The sequence below is a fragment of the Leptopilina heterotoma genome, unplaced genomic scaffold, assembly GCF_015476425.1.
Source record: "Leptopilina heterotoma isolate Lh14 unplaced genomic scaffold, ASM1547642v1 Lhet_73, whole genome shotgun sequence".
In the NCBI taxonomy this organism is placed as follows: domain Eukaryota; kingdom Metazoa; phylum Arthropoda; class Insecta; order Hymenoptera; family Figitidae; genus Leptopilina; species Leptopilina heterotoma.
The window spans coordinates 991498-1017662 of record NW_025111169.1 but is presented as its reverse complement, the minus strand read 5'-3'; the positions used below and the strand labels follow the sequence as shown (position 1 = coordinate 1017662).

The window sequence follows — 26165 nt, the reverse complement described above, 5'->3', positions numbered from 1 at the left end:
ATATATATATATATAGATTCCATTAGAAAGATGCGTCCTAAATAAGCCAAAAATTTTGTTTTCTTTCATATATTTAATAGGGGACGGCAAAAAAAAATTTGAATAAAGTTTAATTATTATTTTTGTTCTTTATGTTAATATCTGTACTACTGTTTGTATTTTCTGCGTATTTCTTATACAGTAGACTCTCGATAAATTGAATCCGAAGGGACGTAAAAAAATTCTTTACTAAATTTCATATTATTTTTTCACTATTTAGTATTTTCTATGCCAAAATTTCCGTTTGTTGCACTTTTTCCCCAAATTGTAAAATACTTTAACAAAATGTAATATATTATTTTCTCTCCGTGTATCAAAATTTTTTTTAAAGACGAAAAATGAAATTCAATTTAGTTTAATTATCGAGAGATCACTGTTAAAAATAAGTCTTATTTTAAGCCTAGTTTTAACTAAAACAACTATAACATTAGTCCAAATATTTACTAAATTTCTTATTATAGAAAACTGATTTTAAGACCTTAAATTGTCTTAATTTTTAATTTGAGCCAAAAAATGAGTTGAATTTAGAAAAAAACAGTACGTTTAAGTTATGTAAATAATTTGAGACTTTGTTTTTACAGTGATGACTGTATTACAATTTTTACTATTTTTCGGAGCAAACTTTACCATGCCCGATGTAAATTTTAGTAAAATTTTAATAAAATGTTTATTATACTGCAGGGAAAATGAAGTACATACAGAAATACGCAAAAAATACAGAAAGTGTATGGTAAAAGTTACTTTATACTTTTCTTGCCGTGCTGGAAAAAAGTTTTAGTTTAAGATTAGTCAGAAATTCAGCAAAGGCTGTCCTAAGAATTTGGATCTTAAACTAAGACTTCCTGACTTAAAATATAAAAACTTTCTTTTTACTGCGAATAAAAAGCTTCTGAATGTATAACCTTTGAAAAATTAATTTGAACCAGTGTTTTCAGTAATAAAAATAGCAATAGCAATAGTAATAATAATAAATTTAATAATAATAATAATAATAATAATAATAATAATAATAATATTATTAATAATAATAATAATAGCAATAATAGCAATAATAATAATTTAAAAATAATATAATTTTAATAATAATAATATTAATAATAATAATAATATATTAATTTTAATATATTAATTATAATATACTAATAATAATATATTAATTTTAATATATTAACTATAATATATTAATTATAAAATATTTATAATAATAATATTAAAAATAAAAATAATGTTAACAATAATAAAAAATTTCGATAGTAATCTATTTTTGCCATACTCGTGATTGAAGTATAATCTATACATAAATTTTTTTTTCCTCGTAATTTTATAATTATGCGGGAGTTGAACTATAATCAAAAGCGTTATATGAATGCGAAAAGAGTGGAAAAAAAAGAAAAAGAAAAAAAAACAGTAGTGTAGGTGTTGTGGAACGTTGACGGGCAGGAATAATTGGAGGAAATTGCGATGAATTGGCATGGAGGGATGAAAATAGAAGGGATGAATATAAAGGTAGATGAAAAAGGGGCTGAGGAGAAAATCGAGGTGAATGAATGAGAGAGAAAAAGAGAGAGAGAGAGATGTATACAGGAGAAAAAAAGAGTGTAGAAGTAGGGAGCGCGATGAGTATGATAAACATTGATAGGGATATACGAGAGGGTGTCGAGAGTCGAGTGATCACTGAAATACCGGAAAATAAATGAATTTAATTAGAATAAATTTTAATGCTCAATTCAAAGGGAACACAGTTTAAAACAAATTGCTTTTCATAAAAAAAGCAGTGTATATGAATAACACGTGTAAAAAGGAACGATAACATATTTCATGCGGTAATTATAGGAATGACAAAAATATACCTGCGAAAGTTCTAAATCTACATTTGCCGAAAGTCATCCGTTCGTTTATAATTTTTTCTAAAATATGATAAATTAAATTTCACAAACAATTTTAAAGAAATAAATTAATATTGTTGTGTTTGAATCTGTTTGCAGTTTGAAGTTATTTTTTGTTTGCTTCTCAACCTTTTTAATAAATCTTTTTAAATGTTTTGAATTTTAAAATTAATGCATTCAACACTATTCTAAAATCTTGAAAAGTTTTTAAAATGGCTCTTGAATAAAAAGAACAGTATACTAATAATACACTGTAAAAAATTTAGAGAGGACGGTCACTAAAAGTTGGGATGAAATTTTTCCAGATAAAAATCAGCTCCAAAAGGAAGTTAATTATTAAATTAACTCCCTTCTAGAGTTGATTCTTATTTTTACTGCAGTGTAAATTTTAACTCTCTTCGCTTTAACTTTCAAATGGTTGCGACTTTTATTGAATCCCCTGGGGAGTTAAAATTTAACTCCCTTTTTTTTACAGTGTAACAGATTTTCTGTGGATTTCAAATTGAGACAAAAAGCGAATCAAAAAAGTTGCTTCGCAACACTTTTCATTCGCTTATTTTGTCTCAATTTGATATCTGCAGAAAAATGATGATGCTGTGTATAACTAAAATTTGCTAAATTCTTCACTGTACGAGAAAATAAATTTAGTATTTTGCAATAAATATGATACTTCAATCAGAATATGCATCGACAGATGATTATCATAAAATTATGAAAATTGGTAAACATTTTTGGGAAATGTATATAAGAAACTTTTTTTCTAAATGTTTTCTTAAAAAAAGAAAAAGAAACATAATTTCTAGAAAGAATCTTAAGAAGGACGATTGGAGACATTAAAAAATCCTGCTCTTTGATTTCTATATTGGGACGCGACCACAGCTTGTGGATTTGGTATATGCCTTATGCCTAAGTTTGGTCTGATTTTCATACCGAATCCGCTGATCCTCTGATGTGGTTGAGGTATCCTTAAGGCAACTTTACTGCCAACGTTCATACTGCCAGTAATGATGGTTTCCGAGGTTGTTGACTTTGTCGAAGCAGTAGTAGCACCACCACCACCACCACAATCGCTCAGCAAGGAAACTGCGGCATCGGACAATGTTCGCAAATTCAAATCCTGCGACTTCCGTTGTTGTTGTTGATGATGATGTTCATCCTTTGATTTTGCCGAAATCCCTATTGCACTGATCCTCGATTCATTGCTATTTATTTTATTATTTTTTCCCTTACTACTACCGCCTGGATTTGGAGATAAATCTAAAATATTATTGCCAATTTTGATACTATTATTGGCAGCACTACTGCCACTACCACCACTACCACTACTGCTACTTAAGTCTAGAGGGATTTCACACTTTTGCGTAAATGAATTTGATGATGAATAGGCGATATTATTATTGGTTCTCTTTGTCGAGCGTAATGGCGCAAGTGGTGGGGGACCCTTTCGTTTGATATTATTCCCCACTGTATTATTTGTGTTTCCTCCTGTTTTATCTTTTGAATTCGACATCATACTCTTGAGGGCATCGCGCATTTGTTTTTCAGCTAAAAGACTCCGCACTCGGTTCGCTTTACTCTCTCTCAATTGTTGTTCAAGTTTCTCTCGATTAAGAGACTCTTCCTTCTCGTTGTTCTGCGAAATCTTCATCTTATCCCGATGCGTCTTGTTCGTCTCGTTGATTGCCACGAGGCCGAGTCGTCGAAGTACTTCCTCATCTTTTGGTTTATCTTCATCGATTGTTGATTGTTCGTTATTTGTTTCATTCTTTTCGATTGCTATAACTTCTGGGTGGGCAGCAACTGTTGTTGTTGTTGTTTTTGTTTGAGAATTGATATTTTGAGCAATCTTGACAATCTCGTCGGGTATGCCGTCAATTATTTCTTCGATTGATTCTTCAGTTTTTTGAGTATCCTTGGTTGTTGTTGTTGTTGTTGTATTCTCGGGGATAGTGTTATCGTCGCGAGTTGAATTGTTACGCTGTTTGTTGGATGTAGTCTTAATTTTCTCTCTTCTGACAGCCCTCATTTGAAGAAGTTTCTCTTTGGTTTGATTATTTGTGCTCGAAGTGATTCTTGGTGGACATGGTGTTAGTCTGACTTTGAGTTTGAGTAAATCCTCCCTTGGAGTTGTTGTGATCTCGGCTATTACACGTTTGTTTCTTCGTTTTCTTCGTTTGTGATGCTCGAGCTTAGCGACCTTGTCCGGTTTGGGGGCATTGTCGGTTGGAAGATGGTTGTTGTTGTTGTTGTTGATGTTGTTTCCCGGCGGATCGGGCGCCCTCATCACTGGTGTAACTTCACAGCGTGGCTTTTTTACCTCCGGCTCCTTTACACACTCGACGTTCGTTGAAGTATGTGATCGACCTTTCTCTAGTGGGAGGGACGCGTCGGTATGCGAGATTGGCTTTGGACTAGGCGGTGGAGTAGGCGGCCTCTGTATATTCTCTATCACCTCAGTCGACTCCTTATTACTGGCTTCTTCCCCACAAGAAGTCGCTATCTGGACCTGATCCGACTCTTCTTTTGATACGAAACAATAGTACAGTTTCATGGGTGATTCCTGGAACAGAAATGTTATCCGATCCATGACGACGTGTACCCGACTCTCTTACCTTACCCTTGTTTGCATTTACAAACAAAAGTGTCTCAGGGTTGCCACAAAAATATATAAGTTTATTTTTCCCTAACTTTTCGCTGATTTTTAGACCTTTTTCATATTCGACAATTTATAAAAATATTATTATAAAACAATATGACTGAGTGATAAAATCTTTATTTTAGAAGAACATTGTTACTCTCTTAATTTGAATCAGTTAAAAATCATCGTTTTAACTGACAATCAGTGATTGACTTTTTGCTTCTGAATCAGTTAAAAACAACTGATTTTCAGTAAAAGAAAATAACGGAAAGATTAGTTAAACTAAATGTCAGTAGAAATATTACTAGGATTTCAATAATTAGTGACTTACCTTTTACTTCTAAATCTAAATGAACTTCTTAGCGCATAATAGCAGTTTGTTATTTAAATTATAAAATAAATTCTTTTATATAATTATTTACACACTATATAGGTATCAATGATACTAGATTAAGTAACAAATAAATAATTATTTATTATTTTTAAGTGATGTAACAATTTAAAAGATTTTGCTCGCTGCACACTTTGGGTCAATCAAATGAATGTTTTTTCAAACAGTGCGAAGGGGTTAACTGATTCAAATTTAGAGAGTACTGTAACATCTTCAAAATTATTCTCATCATTTAAGTTCAATTATTTTTTTTCTTGCATTTTAAACTAAAATTCTTCTTTAAAACCAATTATTTTTAATAATTTCTAAAAATTTTACGAAATTTCATGGATTAATCGAAAATTCTTCAATTGTATATTAGAAAATAAAAACTTGTAATAATTTCACCAAAAATTCAATTAAACTTTTTCAAAAACAATTATTTCTACAGAAATGTTAGGGTTAAAAGTGTAAAAAATTCAAATTTTCAAAGATTTTAACTTAAAAACCTCTTCAAAATTGAATTATTTCTAAAAATTCATGTTCATAATTTAATATTCAATTATTATCTAAAATTTTAATTGAAAGTCATTTTTAAATCACTTTTTGTTAGAAAATTCTACGAGAATTCAATTATTTAAGTGCATACAAAAATAAATAATTTATTGAATAATTGAATATTTCTTAAAATTGAATTGTAATAGAAAATTGTATGGAATAATTTTTAAAGAAGCGAATTTTTTTGACAAATTTGAATAAAGTTTTAAGAATAATTACAGTTTTCGAGGAATATTCGATAAAAAATTATATTAAAACTAATTAAAATTCTGCAATAAGTTTTATTATTTATGAAAATAATTAAATGTTTGGGTAGAACTTTATTAAATTCTTTTTAAATAATTGAATTCTTTCGGAAAACTTTATTAAAATATAGTATAGCGATATATTAAAAATCATTGAATTGAGTGAAATTTTTGACAATGATAGAAATTTTGCCAAGAGTTTTGTTAAAATTTTTTTTTAAAAAATTGCGAATTGTGGACAAGAATTTTATTATTTATAAAAACAATTAAATTTTTACGCAGAATTTTTTATTTTGGAAAATAATTGAATTTCTGCAATCATTTATGTAACTTATCCAAAATTCAATATTTTTAGCTTGTTTTTAACTAAAGTTCTTCTATTAATCCATTATTTTTAAGAATTAATTAAGTATGTAGTATTAAAAAATTTAAATTAATTTCCGAAGAATTTGAATTATTAAAATTTTTTTTTTAAATCTAAGTAATTGGAGCAGTATTACAATGGTTCGAAAAGTCTGTTTCAGCATGCAAGAATTATAAAGTTGCATAAACCGTGTCGATAAGAAGCAAAAATTTTGACCCTATTCGATATATTTATTGTCTTCTATACCTGATCAGATATACTTTTTTTGGCTGAGGATCTTATTTCTGATTTGCATATAACACTCTTGAGATTTCTTTCCGGGAATGACAGAATAGAATGCGGAAAAATGTTAGGGACCACTAGGGGAAAAGGGAAAAAAAACTTAGGGTTTATTAAAAACTAATTCATTATCATTTTAAAATACATGTTGTACTATACTACATTTTTGTGATAGAAGCTTTTAAGCTTCTGTCAAAGCTTTTAGTAGTAGATAGAAGCTTTCTAGTACCCAATTTTTCTACGGATATTAAATTGAGCCAAAAAGCGAATCGATAGTGTTGCGAAGCAACGTTTTGAATCATTTTGTTGTCTCAATTTGATATCCGCAGAAAAACTGTGTCGTAGATAGAAACTTAAAAGCTTTCTAGTAGTAGTACTATAAAAAAATAATAAAAAGTAACATTAAGAAGTAGTATCTTAAAAAGTACTTCGCACTATTAAGTTGATTTATCGTACACGACTTACAGAAATACAGTTGAAGGAAGTAGAAATTGATAAAATATTCCTCGCACGTTATAAAGTAATATAAAAATACTTACATTTTTCCATTCAAAAATGCAAGCAAGATCCAAGAGGGTCCATGATGTTTCAAGTATTTGCAACCGGCTTTCCGTTTCGCTTTCATCCACCTCGTACATAATCTCTATTCGATGGCAGGTTGGAGAAGTTCCATCGACATCGTCCCATCCCCTCTTGAGCATTAGTAGTCGCTGGAGATGTCTCACCGTCACGCCAGCTGGGCATTTCAAATAGCGTGTCTTGCCGGTTATTTCGTAAAACGTCTTATTTTTGAAGAGTCTCGTATTATTACTGCTATTGCTATTGCTATTGCTCTTCTCCTTTCCCCGCTTCAATTTAATACTGTCGTCTATCGATGTGACTTTGCCAATTTCAGAAATACTCAAACTCACTGGATCGTCGTACGTCAATTCAGGTGAGCCTAGTGGTGGTAGTAGTGGTGTGCATTGGGGATTGACGATGCGAAAGTGTCGTCTCTTTTCTGATTCCGATCGAAATAGACCAGGAACAATGAGGTAGACTAATCGTTGCAGCCTTATATCGGAGAAGAGTGGGGGTAAGGTGGGTACATTGCAGACAGGGCAGGCTCTAACTCCGTTACTCAGTCGTCTCACTATGCAGCCTCTGCAAACTGAAGAGCAAACGCGATATCGTTTCGAAGCTGCACTTATTCTTTCTTTTTGCACACTACATCTCTATATATATCAAAGCATTACTATTAAAAATTCGGAAATGTTTTTTTATTCCTCAAGCTTTGTTATAACTTGAGTTACTCTCTAAATCTGAATTAGTAAGTTTCTACTAATGAAATTTAGTATGCTGATTCGTTTACCAATTTGAATTAGTAACAGTTTTTACAAATCTTTAGTAGTTTTTTACAAATTGCTAGTAGAAAACTACTAAATTCATTAGCAAGTTGGCTTACTAATTTGAAATAGTAAGAATTACCTCTATACGACTTACTGATTGAATTAGTATTTTTCTATTATTAGCAATTATTAAACAAAACTACTAAAAATTAGTAAAAAATGTTACTAATTCAAATTGGTAAACGAATCTGCAATATTTCATTAGGAGAAATTAATAATTCAGATTTAGAGAGTAAAGTTAAAGTATGCTAACTTTAACTGTCTGTTAACAAACATAAATATAAAGCAGGGTTGCCACAGGTCAGGGAATCCAGGGAAAAAGCAGGGGAAAGTAAAATTGATTAAGAGAATAGTCAGGGATTTTTATTAAAAGTAATGAAAAAGTTAAATTTTTAGAATTCATAAGAAAATTCTGAATTTTATTGTCTATTTTATTTGGTTCAAAACTATGAAATTATCACGAATTTTAATATAAAACCTTCAATTTCTTTTCTATTTCTGACAATAATTTCTTTGTACTCTCTAAATTTGAAGCAATTAAAAATAACAGATTTAGAAGCAAAAAGTCAGTCACTATTTCAAATTGTAATATTTCTACTGACAAATAGTTAAAAATAACTAATGTTGCAGTAAATTTTTATTTTTTGACTCATTAAATTAGACAAGTTTAACTAATTTTTCAGTTTTTTTTTTTTTAACTGAAAATCAGTTGATGATGAAACCTTCAAAAGATTTTAATTTGAAACTTTATAAAATTTTAATTTTAAATGAATTTAATTTGAAATTTTTAACAACTATAGATTTTTGGAAAATTTTAATAATTCAAATTCTTCTGAAATTATAGTTAATATTTTAATACAAATTTAATATTATTTCAAAAATTTTAACGCAATTCTTCTGAAGAATTATATTGAATTATTTAGAAGAATATTGATAAATATCAGAATTTTTTTCCAAAAATTCAATTATTTTCAGGAATTTTCGTAAAATTCTTTGCAAAATTTAATTATTTTCATAAATTATACAATATTCATCACAAGAATTCAATTATTTTCAAAAGTAATAAAATTCTTCACAGGAATTCAATTATTTTCAAAAATGTTTTCAAATTCTAGGCATGATTTCAATTATTTTTACAAATAAGCAAAATTCATCCAAGTAATTCAATTATTTTCAGGAATTTTCGTAAAATTCTTTGTTAAATTCAATTATTTTCAAATGTAATAAAATTTTTATCAGAAATTCAAATATTTTCAAAGATTTAAAAAAAAATTCTCGTCATATGATTTCAATTATTATTATTATAAATAGCAAAATAATCAATTATTTAAAAAAAAATTGATAAAATTTTTCGCAGACATTTAATTATTTTATAAATAATAAAAATTGCACGGGAAATACAATTGTTTAAAGAAGAATTGGTATATAAAGTTTTTCCAAACAGTCAATTATTTAAAAATTGTTTATAAAATTCTTCGAAATAATTGAATTATTTTTATAAATAATAATGATATTATTTTTTGGAAGTCAATTATTTTTGTAAATACAGTGAAACCTCGATTATCCGAACTAACGTAGGCAAGGCTAGGTTCGGATAATAGAGATTCTAATTTTTTTCATAATTAAAGTAAAAAAATGGATAGTTGGACTATATATATTTAATTTAATACTTTTTTTTAAATATGCATAAGTATATATACGTAAATATATATTAATTATTAATAATATACTAATAAAACAGAGAATTCAGAATTTTTTAAATATTTTTTTGGCATAAATTTTGCTATTTTGGTTTGAAAGATTCGGAAGGCCAAAAAAAAGTTCGGATAACAGAAGTTCGGATAAAATGATTTTCGGTTCGGATAATCGAGGTTCCACTGTAATAAAATTCATCGCAGAATTTTATTTAGTTTTAATAAAATTTTAAAAAAATGTAATTATTCTTAAAAATTTTATTAAAATACGTCAAAAGAATTCAATTATTCAAAAATTTGTTGATAAAATTTTTTATGAAATTAAATTTTAAAAAACATTTAATTATTCAATAAAATGTTTATTTTTGTCGTTGAATAATTGAATTCTCCTAGAATTTTTTAATAAACAGTTATTTAAAAATGAATTTTAGTTAAAATTTTAGATAATTGAATATATCAAAAGCACGAATTTTTAGAAATAATTAAATTTTGAAAAGGTTTCAAAATAAAATCTTTGAAAATTTGAATTTTTCCTACTTTTAACCAACAATTTTGTAAAATAAATTTTTTTGAACTTATATTTGAAGTTTTTATTTTCTAATATACAATTGAAAAATTTACGAATAATTGAAATTTTGTAAAATTGAATTGTAAACAAATGAATTTGAAAATTCTCAACGAATTTTTTCAAAGATTATTAAAAATAATTGATTTAAAGAAGAATTTTAGTTAAAAATTCTAGAAAATAATAATTGAATTGAAATGATGAAAATAAGTATGAAGAAGTTACAGTAACAATATTCTTTAATATAAAATAATGATTTCATCATTCGGCCATCTTTAATTCTAATAAAAAATGAAGAAAGCGATTACTCCGAGTCGAAGACTCGGAGTAATCGATTTCTTCATTTTTTATAATAATATTCTTATAAATTGAATTTCAAAGAGGTTTGAATTTTAATGTTTTGAAAATTTTAATTCCTATACGGAAAAATAAAAATGAAGAAATATTCATTTATAAAAAGTCATTGATATTTTCGAATAATTTTACATTTAAAGAAATTGTCAAATAAATGTAATAGAAGTTTTCTTTAAGTCCAATTTTGAGAGTCCATTTTGAGAGTAAATCAGAATATTCTTTAGGATGAGGGAAAAAGTGAAAATTTTATCTGGAAATCAGGAAAAAGTGAGGGAAAAACAAAATTAAATTTTTAGGTGACAATCCTGACAAATGTTCCGAATTTTTAATAGATGCGGTAGTGCACCCCTAGAATTATTATTATGAATGCAGTGGTGATTATAAATATGGCTTAGTACAGATGATGAGAATGTAAATTCAACTCTAATCCTATTTAGATGCTGATAAAAAGAAACGCGCAGACTATATTATCGTATGTTGCGTATATATAGAGACACAAGTGCGCTGCTGCGGCTTTATTTTATCAGCATCAGAACAAAACATTAATTAGACAGAACACATGCAATGAGAATAATATGAATGAATCTACATCAGTGTTTTACCAACAGTTGCTTCTTATGTACTTTTTGCGCCACTCCTGCAGCTAATTTGCGCACTACACATGCAGAAGCAAAAGGGGCGCCAGACAAGTCGCATATATAGTATGAGCTATGGGGATGTATATGTACATATATATGAATTAATGGCAAATAATCCCAAGCAGTTTGTTTCTTTACTCCGGTATATTAAAATACTTTGCGGGTAAACTATATTATACAAAAAAATCATTATATTTGTTAATTTTTAGGTTTTTATTTACAAAATGGGTATACAGTATATAAATATTAGACATATATATACATTTAAAGCTTCTTTCAAAATCCCTCGTAAGGAAGCAAACAAATTATAATTAAAATATAAACCAACAACGTGCAAACCACTATAATGAAAGTAGTAAAACTAAAACTGCCTTGCACAGGGCTCGAACCATAGTGAAAGTATTTCAAAATACTGACTTTACGGACAAAAAAATGAAAAATTACGGACCATTTACCGATCAATTACTGACAAAAATATAACCACTTCGAGCCAAATAAGAGAACATTTTACTAAAAAACTATAAATTAAATTTTTCATAACATAAAATTTTAACTGTAATTTTTAAATCAATTTTTAATAGAAAATTCTACTAGAATTCAATTACTTAAACACAAAAATAAATAATTTATTTAATAATTGAATGTTTCTTAAAATTTAATTCCCATAAAGAATCGTTATCAAAAAATTTTTAAATAATTGAATTCTTTTCAAGAATTTTAATAAAATTTTTAAGAATAATTACATTTTTCGAGAAATTCAATTAAAATTGTATTAAAAATAAATAAAATAATTGAAATTCTGCGACGAGTTTTATTATTTTTGAAAATAATTGAATTTCTGCAATAATTTGTAATAACATTTCCAAAATTGAATTTTATTTTCGTGTTTTTAACTAAACATCTTCTATAAATCCATTATTTTTAATAATGTTTGAAAATCTTTAAGAATTTTCATATTCATCTGTTTACAATTCAATTTTACAAAATTTCAATTATTCGTAATTTCTTCAATTATAAATGTGACGCGATCTGAAGAAAGGGACCTTAGAAGCAAGAAATTATAGGTTATGTTTGCAATTTTTTAATTGAAAATACAAAAAAAGGATCAACTGTCAATATAAATCATTGAAGTTTAAGTCTTCATTAAAACTAAAATATTTAATAAACACTGATTTTAATTCGAAATAAGTAAAAAGAAACTTTCAAACAAGAAAAAAGTAACTCTAACCCAACCTTAAAATGATTTGCTTCTAAGGTCCCTTTCTTCAGATCGCGTCACAAATATATATATTAAAAAATAAAAACTATATAGAAATAAGTTTTTAAAAAATCCGCAATTAAAGTTTCACAAAAAAAAATTAATTCCACAGAATTGTTAGTTAAAAATATGAAAAATTCAAATTCACAAAAATTTTAATCTGAAACCTTTTCAAAATTCAATTATTTCTACAAAATTAACTCTCCTATAATGCTTTTAGTATTCAATTATAATTTAAAATTTTAACTGAAATCCATTTTTAAATCAACGTTTATGAGAAAATTTTACTGGAATTCAATTATTTAAAATTTAAATACAAAAATAACAATTTATTGAATAATTGCATGTTTCATAAAATTTAATTCTCATAAAGAATTTTGTCTATAAATTTTTAAATATCTGAATTCTTTTGACGAATTTTTATAAAAGTTTTTACGAATAATTTCATTTTTCGAGAAATTGGATGAAAAAATTGTATTAAAAATAATTGAAATTCTGTCAAGAATTTTATAAAAATTTTTGAAAATAATTGAATTTCGGGGAAAATTTTATTATTTATAAAGATAATTGAAATTTTGACTAGAATTCAATTATCAATGATTTCTAAAAATTCACGCTCTATAATGCTTTTAATATTCAATTATTATCTAAAATTTTAACTGAAATCCATTTTGAAATCAATTTTTATTAGAAAATTCTACTGGAATTCAATTATTTAAATACAAAAAAAAATCAATTTTTTGAAAAATAATTGCATGTTTCTTAAAATTTAATTCTCATAAAGAAAATTATTACAAAATTTTTAAATAATTGAATTCTTTTGACGAATTTTAATAAACGTTTTAAGAAAAATAACATTTTTTAAGGAATTCGATTTAAATTGTATTAAAAATAATTGAAATTCTGCAATGAGTTTTATTATTTTTTAAAATAATTGAATTTCTAAAAAGAATTTGATTATTTACCAAAATAATTGAATCCCCGTAGACATTTTATTATTTATGAAAGTAATTGAATGTTTGCGAAGAAATTTTTGAAAAAATTTGTAAATAATGAAATTTTTGTGCAATTTATATTATTCTTTAAAAATAATTAAATGTTTGTGTAGAATTTTATTAAATTTTTTTTAAATAATTGAATTCTTTTGGAAAATTTTATTAGAATAGTATTAGATACATATTAAAAATCATTAAATTGAGGAAAATTTTTGAAAATAATTGAAATTTTGACAAAAATTTTATAAAAACTTTTGAAAATAATTGAATTTCAGAGAAGAATAAATTTAATTATTTTTTAAGATAATTAAAAGTTTGACTAGAATTTTTGTGAACTTTTAAACAGAATTGGTTTCATAAAATTGATTCCTCTTATTAAGAATTTTATCCATCAATTTGTAAATAAATGAATTTCTTTTGTAAATTATTACAAAATTTTTAAAGAATTGAATTCTTTTGACGAATTTTGATAAACGTTTTAAGAATAATTGAATTTTTCGATGAATTGGATTAAAATTGTATTTAAAATAATTGTAATTCTGCAATGAGTTTTATTATTTATAAAAATAATTGAATTCCTAAAAAGAATGTTATTATTTACGAAAATAATTGAATCCCCTTAAAAATTTTATTTGAAATTAATGAAATTTCTGTGAAATTTTTATTATTTTATGAAAATAACTAATAGTTTGTGTAGAAATTTATTAAATTTTTTAAAAATAATTAATTGAATTCTTTTGGAAAATTTTATTAAAATCTTAGATATTGAAAATCATTAGGAATTGAGGAAAATTTTTGAAAATAATTGAAATTTTGCCAAAAATTGTATTAAAATTATTGAAAATAATTGAATTTCGGAGAAGAATTTAATTATTTCTGAAAATAATTGAAATTTTGACGAGAATTTTAAAAAAATTTTGAACATAATTGAATTTTTGCGAAGAATCTTATTAGTTTTGAAAATAATTGAATTTCTGTAATTATTTGTAATTTCTCGAAAATTCTCCAATTTATATCGTACGATTTACAAACTTTTCATCCGTTTTGAATCAAATTACGGACTTTTACGGACTTTTCAAGCAAAGTTACGGACTTTTACGGGATTTACGGACATAGTTCGAGCCCTGGCCTTGTAAAGTAAAAATATCTACAAATGGCACTTGTTTTAAGGCCGTTTTTCCCAGTTTCACAAGCTAGAATGAGAGTTATGGACCTTTTTATTTTGTGCGGCAGAAAAGTAGTGCTGATATTTGATAAGGACAACAACATAAATAAATAATTACAAAACACATTCGCATCAATGTATTTAAAGCTTATTCAGGTATAATGAGTGTTTGGTTTACTGGTGCATTGACCCTATATCTATTTTAATGATGCGATGAAGAAAAAGTACTAACAAGAATGTAGGCACTCAACGAGGGTCGTTGCATCTACGAAGTAGCCTCTACACAGGGGACATATGATATGTTCGTTTAAGTCCTTCACAAGCGGCTTTTCCCTCTCGTTTACATCCATATCTTCTTTTGGTCCTGGAAAAAATAAATGACACACATTGTCACCTTCAAAAGGTATTATGCAACATTCGAGAGAAATCTATTAAGCATTGTATATGAATCATTTTTCTTCTGTTCAAATTTTTCCACCCTTTTCGCAACTCAAAAAATTTATTTTGTTTTTCGTCTCAATTGTCTAAGGATAAAAATACTAAACAAAAAAAAGTATCAAAATTGTTGCAACAATTTTGATACTTTTTTTTGTCACTATTTGATATCTACAGAAAAACTGTCAAGAGCTTTCACAAGTGATATATTCCGTACATCTTGTATTCACTATTGCTAACTTGACGAGCATCTGCTTGAAGAATCGAGTGCATAAGTGAGAATTCACTCTCTCAGTCAGCTTATATTTGTGCAGACTCATCTAATTTATTGCAACAACATACGGATCATGAAGATACTGTCGTTTTAGTTGTAAATCTTGTTGAAATGCAGATTTCAGAGTGTATTCTTTTTGACTATGAATATTATGTTGTCTAAAAGTCAATCATTTTGATTTAAAAGGAAAACAAATTTTCAGTTTAATCGCAAAACAAGTGTGAAACGTGCAGTAAACAAGAATCTTGGATAGTTTACATTTTAAATTCAAGTAATAAATAATTCGCACAAGTTTGTTCTTGTCTAGAGGGAGTGCAACTTTGTTCACATCCTCACAGCTTCAAACATTGCGACTGGATTCAAGATTTTGTTCTTAGCGTAAAAAATTCAATCGGAAACATTTCTAAAACATTATAAGTTAGATCCTGTTTGTCGAATTACTTATTTAGTTACTTTACTTTGAGGTGCTGCATTTTTAAAAAAATTTGTTTTGGAGGAACATTATCTATATTGCTTTTATTTTTAACTTTGGATAGGTTTCTGAAGTTATTGGTCGACACTGAATGGCTAAAAACTAAAACCGTTTACATTTGAACCAATTTTAACTGAATTTTAGCCTTGAGGATATGATTTTAAGTCCTAAAGTTATGACATAACCCTTAGTTTTAAATTTAAAAATTGGCTATACTTTTCAATCATTTTGGTTTTAAGGAGTAATCGGTTGCAGACTTTATTTTTTCCATGCGACTAGAGCGGGAATCTTATATATATTTATAGATATTCACGCAATTGTGTTTATAAAATAGAAATTAATATGTTACTTAGAAAAATGAGTATATAGAATGTTTTAATAATCAATTACTAATAGTATATTTCAACCTCAGGTCATGTATTAGCAACTATTATACTTTAATTTATTCTGCATACTTGTTGAATTCATGAACGCTTATATATTTTGCTCAAAGTTTAGTTATAGTGTTCACTTTTCTTTTTATATATACAATTGGCTTTCACAAAGTTCGAAAATAGTTTTATACGCTTATATACATATCAGCAGATATACTTTAAGTAAACTTTAATGATGACAACTTTCTTTATAATTTCTCACTTGTCACATTACAAGAAAAGTGAAATGAAAACTTTTTGAAGATAGTTTAAAATTTCTAGAATGAACAACAGAAATAAATTTTGATTTAAATTCTCAAAATATCAACTTATACTCTTTAACTCTGAATAATACAAAAACAAAGTTTTAACTGATTCGAATCAAAACTTTATTGTGAAAAATAAGTCTTTAGCCCATTTTTGACTAAAACCTTTTACATTAGAACCATTTTTGACTGAATTTTAGACTTGAGAGGGTATAAATTTTTGTTAGGTCTAAAAATAATTTAATCTGGTTTTAAGAATAAAAATATAGGCTACTTTTCAATTATTTTGGTTTTAAGATGTAAACAGCTTTAAACTTCGTTTTTTCTGTGAATATTTTTTTATTTTTGATCATTTAAAAATGCCAATTAGATTAGATTACCGTAAAAAGAGTGTCTTATTTAAAAAATAGAGTCTGAAATATATTACAGACTTTCTTAAAATTATTGCATCTTAAATGCACCAAATTCTTAAAGGAACACTATATTAACTTTAATCAAATTCCAACGCAAATACCAAAAATGCAGATCAAGAAAAAAATTGATCTGAATTTTTGGTATCAATTTAATACGTTCAAGAAAACTGTGAAGTCTTACATTAAAACTTAACCTTTCTGCCTCCAAATAAGACTCTCTTTTTGCAGAACCCTTTTCGATTTTCACTTTTATTGATTCGTCACATCTGCTTTATCCACAGTTGATATTCAACTTGATCAATTTTTTTTTTAATTTTACTGATTATAAATAAAGAATTCACGCATATCAGTAAATTAATGTTTTACACTGCAATATTTAAGAATGTATAAATATTGTTAGAAGTATACACTGAAAAAAAAAGTTCATTGAATCAAGTAAATGCATTTTCTTGACCTGATTTACTTGAAACAAACCCATATTTTCTTATTGGAAGAAATTTATTTTCTTGTGTCAAGTAATTTTGAGCATTGATCAAAGTTATTGAAATAAGAAAATATGGGTTTGACATAAGTAAATATCTTACTGTTTCAAACGAACTGTTTTACATGCGCCAAGTCTCGAAAAAGTATTGAATCAAGAATATCATGTTCTCACGTCAAGTAATTTACCTTGAGTCATTTGGTATCTTGAGTCAAATCATTTTTTTATTTCCTTTAAAGCAACTATTTATTTCATCCAACACCCATAGTCTTGAGCCAAGAAAATGGGAAGATTAATACAAGTTAATAATTGTTTCAACTCAATTAAAAATTATTTTGTTTCAAAGAAATATTAATTAATCTAAGCATTTCTTTTACTTGAAGCATTTCTATATTCTCATGTTTCAAAATCATTAATTTCTTGCGAGAATGTTATATTTTCTGGAATGAAATATTTTATTTATTCAATTCAATTAAGTGTAAGATCTTAATATAAGTAAATATTTGTTTCAAGTCGATTAAAAATTATATTCAATTAATCCCATATTTATTTGAAGAAAGAAATTCATTTTCTTGTGTCAAGTAATTATTAGCATTGAACAGAATTCTTGAATTAAGAATGTAGTATTTGGCGGAACTAAATATGTAATTATTTCAACCAAATATTTTACTTTTCCGAAGTACCAAAAAGTATTGAATCTAGAATATATGTTCTTAAGCGAAATAATAAAGTATTGTCTGGAGAATTCATGTTTCTTGAATCGAATCATTTTATTTATTTGCTTTGAAACTTTTTTTTACTTAACACAATGCCGGTGTTCTTGATCCAAGAAAATATTTTTCTTCAAATGTATATGCAACTTAAATATCAGTTTTTGAAAACTGTCCATTGAGGCTAGGATGGCATAGTGGTAGCGTGACGGCTTCTGGTGCGTGCAACCCGAGTTCAATTCCTCCGACCGTGGAAAATTTTCTTTCAAGGTATATTTGTTGTATTTGTGTTAAGTATTAATTAAATGTAAATATATATGTAAAATAATAATTATTTAATTATTTAAATAAAAAATATAAATGTTAATTAATTAAATAATAAAAATGTTTGACCTAAGTATTAGAAAAGATGGAATGGAGGTAAGGGGGGGGGGGGTAATTTAAGTAAATAATTTACTTGTATTGAGAAAGTATTTTTTTGATTGAAAACTATAAATTTTCTCAAATCAAGAAAATATTTTCTCGGACAGAGAACATACTTTCTTGATTTGATACATAAATGATTTTGAATTAATATATTCTGCATTTCTTACATGCTACTTAATTTCTTGGTAGAATTCCATATTTTCTTGGATCAAGAATATCTGTTCTTCTCACAAAATAAATGTTTTCTTCATTTAATCTTGAATTACTTGAACGAACGTTACAAAACATTGAATGAATTGAATAAAATAATTCAATCATCTATATATATTCTTAGAACAAGAAAATATTTTATTCATTTAATACATTTTATATTTCGTATAAGAAGATTAACTTCTTGGTCGAATTCCATATTTTCTTGGATCAAGAATATATGTTCTTCTCCCAAATATCCTATGTCAAGAAAATCGTTTTCTTGAATCAATACTTTAATAGTCTTGGCCGTATTCAATCCCACGATTTTCTTCAACCAAGAAAAATTTTCTTGGTTCAATACTTTTTTTTTTTCAGTGTAGTATAATTTTTGTCAAATCATGTTCAAAGTTTACGAAAAGTTTTTTTTCTAAAATCCTCTCATTACTGATGGTATCAATATTTTGTACGCTCACAAAAGAAATTGTATTATAAGAACCTAACTGAATAGGAGACCCAAATTGAATAATGAACATAGTGCGCATGCAGTGGAGAGTTTCTAACATTCAAGGTAAATTGGCACGTGCTATTCATTCATCCGGTTGTCATGAATACATTTATACCTGCTTTTAAAATCCAAAATAGTGAACATTTCTTTTTCAGAGATTTATGTTTTTAAATTGAAAAACATTTCTTTGCAAAAAAAAGTGAAAAAAATGTTGTAACAAACACTTAAATCAAAATTTTTTGCATCAATTTTATCCACTTTAGTATCAATTTGATATTTTCAAAAATACTATGTTGAAAGAGATTGTAACAAACTGTTGGGTTAGCAAAATGTTCGATTAACAAACTGTTTGGTTAACAAACTATTTAGTTAGCAAAATGTTTGGCTTGCAAACTATTTGGTTCACAATTTTTCTGCGGATATCAAATTGAGACAAAAAACGAATAAAAAATGTTGCTTCGCAACACTTTTGCTTCGTTTTTTGTCTCAATTTAATATCCGCAGAAAAACTATGTCAACAAAACATTTGGTTAACAAACTATTTGCTTAAGAAAACATTTGGTTGATCATCAATGTGGTTGACAAAATATTTGATTAGCGAAATATCTGGTTAACAAAATATTTGATGGGCAAACTATTTCATTAGCAAAACATTTGGTTAACGAAATATTTGATTAGCAAAATGTTTATTTAACAAAACATTTCATTGACAAACTATTTGCTTAACAAAATATTTAGTTAACAAGACATTTGATAGGCAAACTATTTCGTTAGCAAAACATTTGGTTAACAAAGAATTTGATCAACAAAATATTTGGTTAACAAACTATAATATGGTTAACTAAATGTTTGGTTAACAGAACAGTTGGTTAACAAACTGTTTGATTAACAAACCATTCGGTTAACAAAATATTTAATGATCAAACTATTTTGTTCGCAAAATATTAGGCCAACAAACTACTTGGTTAGCAAAATATTTGCTTAAACAGAAAAGGAACCGTACAATAAAACATTATTTCTGTCGCAATAAAATATTATGAAATTAGAATGCAAATGAAATGTTGAAAAATAATTTGTTTAGACCACAAAAAAATGGGTTAGTTTTGAAGAAAAGTGGAATAAGAGTTTTTCCCCTCGTGTATAATAGACACTGCTGTATAAGAATGAGAAAGAAACGTGGTACGTAATCCCATCGGTCAATGAACTAACCAATTTTTCTAGTGCACGCGAGATATCATGTTTGATCGTACTTGAAAAACGGAATAACAAGAGAATATTTAATGTCGTTCAAAGACTCACACGAGTTTGCCAAGATTTTAACATAAACGCCTTGAAATTTTTTTTTTCAAAGTGAACTTATGGATTCCTGGTACACATCGTGCATGTAGAATGCGCGTGCCAAGTTATTTCTCTCTTGTTGTCATTCCTGCACACGTTTCTCTCTCACTCACTCCACTCGCTCTTGTGACTCTGTAGGCGTAGTAGATGCTTAATAGTAGGTACAGATAGTCGCACACCACATGACATATTTGTCCATGAAAGAAGCAAATACGGCCTATAGAGGGACAACAACAACAGCAACAACAACAACAGATAATGCACGCAATCAGCAAGTTTGGCCCGCTCTCTACAGTCTTTGCCTTTCACGATCTGTATCATCACACAATGGCTTACCGGTGAGGTGAGAGGATAGACGTTGTTGGGCTGTCGAGCAGGCTGGCGAAGCAGACGTGGCAACGAGGTTCTTTCTTGGTTTGTATCGCTCGCCGGGATGCAATGCACGAGAGGTGGCAACACCGCCGCAACGTCGACCGCCTCAAGGCCCGCGATACGAAGCCCGTTGGTCGTTGCTGTTGCTGTTCGAATGCGATCCGATACCTGGCAAGGACGTACCATTACGTTCACGCTTCCCACGCACGAACTAACATCACGACAACGCGAGCCTGTCGGTGATACTTCGTATTTCCAAGTGGTACTACTGCTCTCTTCGTTTCCTTCACCGATCGCTCGCTCGCTCGCTCGCTCTTTCGCTCTTTCGTCGTACTCGTCACTTATGTTCTCAAAAACTGACAGTTTTCTCTATCGCCAATAAGTTAATTTATCAATGTACTTACGTGTATGCTTCGGCAATTATTTCTTATCAATAGAAAACAAGTAACAGTTACGCGAGTAGAGATAGTTTTCGGGTACAGTGCGATTGTACGACACTGTACGGAAACGAAGAGAAGACACGGTTGTCAGTATCGACCCCGCCTAAACCCCGCCTCGCTTTGCCGGAACCTCACGAGTGCTCACGAACAAGCTCGATCCTACTTTATGCTACGTTTTCTTCTTTCCACCTCTTTATTCCTCTTCTCTTCGTCCTTTTTCATCGGTTTTCGTCCCTTTGCCATCACCACAAGCTGCGTGTTAAATGTTTGCATTATGTCCTTGTCAGGTTGGTTCTTGGGGCATACCTTTAAACCTATTGACGGGTGTCCTGCTTGCGAATAAAGTCTCTCCCAATGGTTACAATTTGGGTTTACAGTTAACGAACTCTTGTATACCTTTAATAGCTTCTTACTATGTATGCGCACCTAGGAATCGTCGAGGACTTCCAAGGGATAAAGACCTACTTGCTGGGATTATCCCCAAATATGACCTTTCTGTTTTAGATATATAACCAACTGGGTCATATCTATAAAGTACCTTTGAGCAGTTCACTTGCATTTTATGAGGCTTTACCTCGTAAAATTCGAGTCAACTGCCTTTAAATTTATGTAAAAATCGGTATTTTCAAGAAGGTTTGCAGAGATCTGCAAATATTATGCACTGTAACAAAATTTGTTCTACTTGGGAGTGGTGAACTACTCTCGAATTATTATTATCAAAATTAGTAACAAGTGCGTTACATAATATACGAAAAAATATCTCAATTTCGGTTTGAAACACTTACACTCTTCAAATATCTTAATTTGAGATTAGAAAACTGATTTTAAGATTAGAAAGACTTTAAAGATCTTATATACTTTAACCCTCTGCTGATGCTAACGACCGTTATCGTCAAAAATCGTCATTTTGACGATAACGCCTGGAAACTTTGGGAGTTATGTTCCATGGCGATAGAGTGGGGAGAAGTTATATAGCATCAGCAGAATGATAATTTTAATTTTTAAGCCAAAAGATGCGTTGAATTTTGAACGAAAAACATTTAAACTGAAGGTATACTTCAAGACCTTTATTAGTATCGATTTCAATAATTTCTGTACCATTTGGTTCATTTGATTATAGAAGAGTTCAATATTGTGTAAAAATACCAAAATACTCTAACTGTTAACTTAATTGTTTCGTTGCATCAAAATCCAACGAATTGATGCCAAAAATGTGGATCAAATCAAAAAATTGATGTAAATTTTTGACATCAATTAGATTCACTTTAGTATCAATTTGATGTATGATATAACCCATTTTTCCAACATATCTTTCTTGAAAACATATACTTTCAAGAAAACTGTTTTGGAAAAGGAAAAATACATTTCGATAATTTCTGTATACCTTTTTATTGGTTCATTTATCTATATACAGCAGAGTAATATATTAGAAAAATTAATGCACCGGATAAAATATATTTACAAAACAGAAAAAATGGAAAAGTGCACTACCTTCATTAGCAGAGTTGTTAAAAATCATGATTTTTTCAAAAAGATTGAAAGAAATCGGATTTTTTTTTTATTTAAATCAAATTTTTCTGGAGCTTGCGGTTCTTTAGTAACGATAATAAAACATTAATTTTGTAATAGAAGCAACAAAGAATAGCTACTCTTATTTTGCTTAAGAAACTGTTTAACCGAACATGTTGAAAAAATATATATGCGACTACAAAACTGCTTAACATTTCAAATAAAACTGTTTGAAAGTTTAAACGAAACTGGTAGGAATTTCAAACAAAACTATTTGACATTTTCAACAGCATTGTTTGAAAATTCAAATAACAAAATTATTTGAAGTTTTAAACATAACTGTTTGAAAATTTAAACATAAGTGTTTGAAAATTTAAACGGAACTGTTTGACATTTCAAACGGAACTGCGTTTGTCATTTCAAACGGAACTGTTTGACACTTGAAACAAAACTGTTTGAAACATTTTGTATTAATTTGCAAAAAAATATTCTGGAAATTTGAAAGAAATGTGTTCTAAATTTTAACAGAGCTGTTAAAAGTCATGATTAAAAAAAACCCAATTTTTTTATTTAAATCAAATTTTTTCCGAAGCTTCAGTTTTTAGTAATATAAGTTTTTTATTGTTTGAATTTAAAACTTTAAACAAAATTACTTAGTATAGAAGGATAAAGAGTTTCATTTTAAACAATTAAAAGTTGCATTTGAATAAAAATTACAATTTTTTGTCAATGAGAGGTATTTGTTAAATATATTTTGATACGTTACTCAAATCGTTTCTTGTTCATAGAATATTGTATAATTTTTATTCAAATGTAACTTTTAATTGTTCAAAATGTTGAAAATTTAATTCTTCATGCTTCCACAAAACCGAATTTAAAATTTATTAATTTATCTTTTTCATGTAAAATACGAAATCATGCAATTGAACTAACATTTTGTTATAGAGAAGTTACCAATGTTTTCATTAACGCAAAAAGTGAAATTTCTTTTTTTAAGACCAAGAGCAAATTATTATTTTTATTGAGTCCTAAACAGATTTTCAATCCAATCGGAGTGGGAAAGACGATATTTAATGAAAAATTTAAGCTTTTTTTCATTTCGTCATAGACATAAACATTATGGTAACTTTAATTTCATTTTTTTTCGATTCTTTCAAATTCTTTGTTGAATTATTATTCCTTAACTCAAAGTTGATTAGAAAACCTATTTTTAATTAAAAATTTGATTTAAGCCACGAATAAAATATAAAAATGTCTTTGATTTAAATCCTAATTAAAATCATGATGTAAATCAAGTTCGCGGAGAAAAATATAAAGTAACTTTTCTACTTTCATAGTAAAACATTTCTGATGGTAACTTTTACGACTTTCGGAGTAAATTTTCTACGTTCGAAGTAAATTTTACTAATTGTTTACAAATATGTTCTTTAAACGTAGTAAAATTTAGTTCGAACATAGCAAAATTTATTAAAGTATTAAAAGTTACCAGAAATGTTTTACTATATGAAAGTAGTATCGGTTACTTTATATTTTTCTCCATGTTGATTTAAGTCATAACAGCTCCTGTTTCGAAAACTGAAAATCTGAACGAAAAATACAGTATTACCTTCATTATATTATCGATTTTAATAATTTCAGCACCGCTTGGTTCATTTGCCCTTACACAATTTTTTTGCAGAAATGAAATTGAGACAAAAAACGTAATAAAATTTTAGCAATAGTTTTTTTGCGGATATCAAATTGAGACCAAAAACGTAACAAAATTGTTGCAATAGTTTTTCTGTGGATATAAAATTGAGACGATAAAACGTATCAAAATTGTAATAGTTTTTGTGCAGATATCAAATTGAGCCAAAACACGTATCAAAATTGTTGCATAGCAACAATTTTGCTACGTTTTTTGTCTCAATTTGATATCTGCACAAAAACTATTTGTAGCATATAGAGTAATATAATGGTGCAGTGTCCCAGTTTTTTTTTCAAACAGTGTATACACGTTGAAGAAATTTATCTGAAAGTTAGTGACATAATTAAAGCTATTTATGTCGAGTATTATATTACTGTTTAGCTACTCTGATGGCATACGCATATAGCATGACGTCAGATTATGTGACCACTCTATGATTATTATGTATTTTGTGCTTTGCATAACAACCTTTTGTTAGATGTTTCATAGTCGCGTATCCGTTTATAAAAATTTAGTCGCAGTGTAACCCTATACAACACAAGAAAAAGGAATGGAATTATTTACGCTCTTGATCTAGGAGAATTGGGAAACGTTGATAGGTTGGAATATACGCCGAATGGCGAATGAGATTCGTTGTACATTAGGAACATGCGCGCGGTTTCATTGTCTAGCTTCACTGCGACTTCCTGCTCGGATGTACTTGAGGATAAAAATAAGGGCATAGCATCATCTTGAAAGACGTAGGATTTGTCAATAGTGGCTTTATTAAGATGTTTCGGTGTAGTTATTTTGAAGGTGTTTCGATAGTTATTTTAAAGATGTTTGGATAGTAGCTTCTTAATTTTTTAGAGAAAATGATAATCAATCACCATCTTAGATATCTGTTCCTGTCACAGTTTTCTTGAAAGAATCAAATTGATAATAAAGGGCAAATTAATTTGATGTCGAAAATTTGGATTCATTTTTTATTAATAAATCTTATTTTCAATTTTTGGCTGCAACCGTTTACCTTAGAGCCATTTTTGACTGAATCTTAGCCTTGAGAGTGTTATTTTGAGTCCTAACGTATAGTTTTAAATTCAAACATAAGAATATATTTTTAAAGTACATAGGCTACTTTTCAATAATTTTATAATTTTAAGACGTAAATGGATTTAGGCTTTGTTTTTTCTGTATGTAATGCACGTTGTAGTCAAAGATATACAGAAAAAAGAGATAAGAAAAAGAAAATTTAATTGCAACCTGTTAATGCACATGTGACTGATTAGTGTCAAATCTCTGGAAATTAACTGCGCTAAAATGTTTATACAAAGGCAGTAGCGAACTATTTTGCTGTGACAAGCGACATCTCAGGAAAAATTCAAGGAAATTCGCTGTCATAGCAAACTTCTTTGATCACACGGCAAACTTGTTAGCTGCTTCTATTTTAACCAACAAAGTATGCTGTGGCAGCGAAACACCTAAAATTCTTCTACACTAATAGAAATACTTTCCAAATGGCAACTGCATGAACTAAATAAGAAGCAAATTATGCAAGATGATGAGATGAAGTATCAAAATTATTATAACAGTGTAGCAGTAAAAATAAAGCCGCATTTTTCGAAATGAATCACTGTGGCACTAAAAAGGAAATCAAAAAAGGATTGTAGGTCAAAAGTTCCAAACCAAATGTTCCAATCGAAAAGTTCCAAAATACAGAAAGACCAAAATAAAAATGGACCAAAAGACAAAAGTTCCAAAATAAAAAAGTAAGCAAACTTCCAAGAATTTACATGGAGAAAAAGGATTGTTACGTT

At 28.0% G+C, this 26165-nt stretch overlaps 2 protein-coding genes across 3 annotated transcripts in view; one reads left to right on the top strand and one right to left on the bottom strand.

The window, feature by feature from the left end:
• The window catches only part of LOC122510659 (polycomb group protein Psc-like), a 92294-nt gene that overhangs the window by 39589 nt on the left and 26540 nt on the right, over positions 1–26165 (top strand). The window lies entirely within an intron of this gene.
• Positions 1280–21398, bottom strand: LOC122510660 (probable serine/threonine-protein kinase nek3). 2 transcript variants are annotated; one of them, XM_043625455.1, is made up of 4 exons: positions 21138–21398; positions 14669–14800; positions 6919–7529; positions 1280–4485 (listed from the first exon to the last, which is right to left on the bottom strand). In XM_043625455.1, exons 2-4 carry the CDS (start codon positions 14784–14786, stop codon positions 2737–2739), a joined length of 2478 nt encoding a protein of 825 aa, XP_043481390.1. In that variant the 5' UTR covers positions 14787–14800; positions 21138–21398; the 3' UTR covers positions 1280–2736. The 2 variants fall into 2 exon arrangements, with proteins under 2 accessions (XP_043481390.1, XP_043481389.1); XM_043625454.1 differs by lacking the exon at positions 21138–21398 and adding an exon at positions 20698–20829.

Excerpts from the sequence above, each read along its gene's own strand:
- LOC122510660 (XM_043625455.1), bottom strand. The coding sequence starts at position 14,786 with ATGGATGTAAACGAGAGGGAAAAGCCGCTTGTGAAGGACTTAAACGAA. Across the intron at positions 7,530-14,668 it reads CGTTGAGTGCCTACATTCTT|TTTGCAGAGGCTGCATAGTG; the intron begins GTTAGTACTTTT and ends TTTGCTCTTCAG. Across the intron at positions 4,486-6,918 it reads GCATTTTTGAATGGAAAAAT|GAATCACCCATGAAACTGTA; the intron begins GTAAGTATTTTT and ends TTTCTGTTCCAG.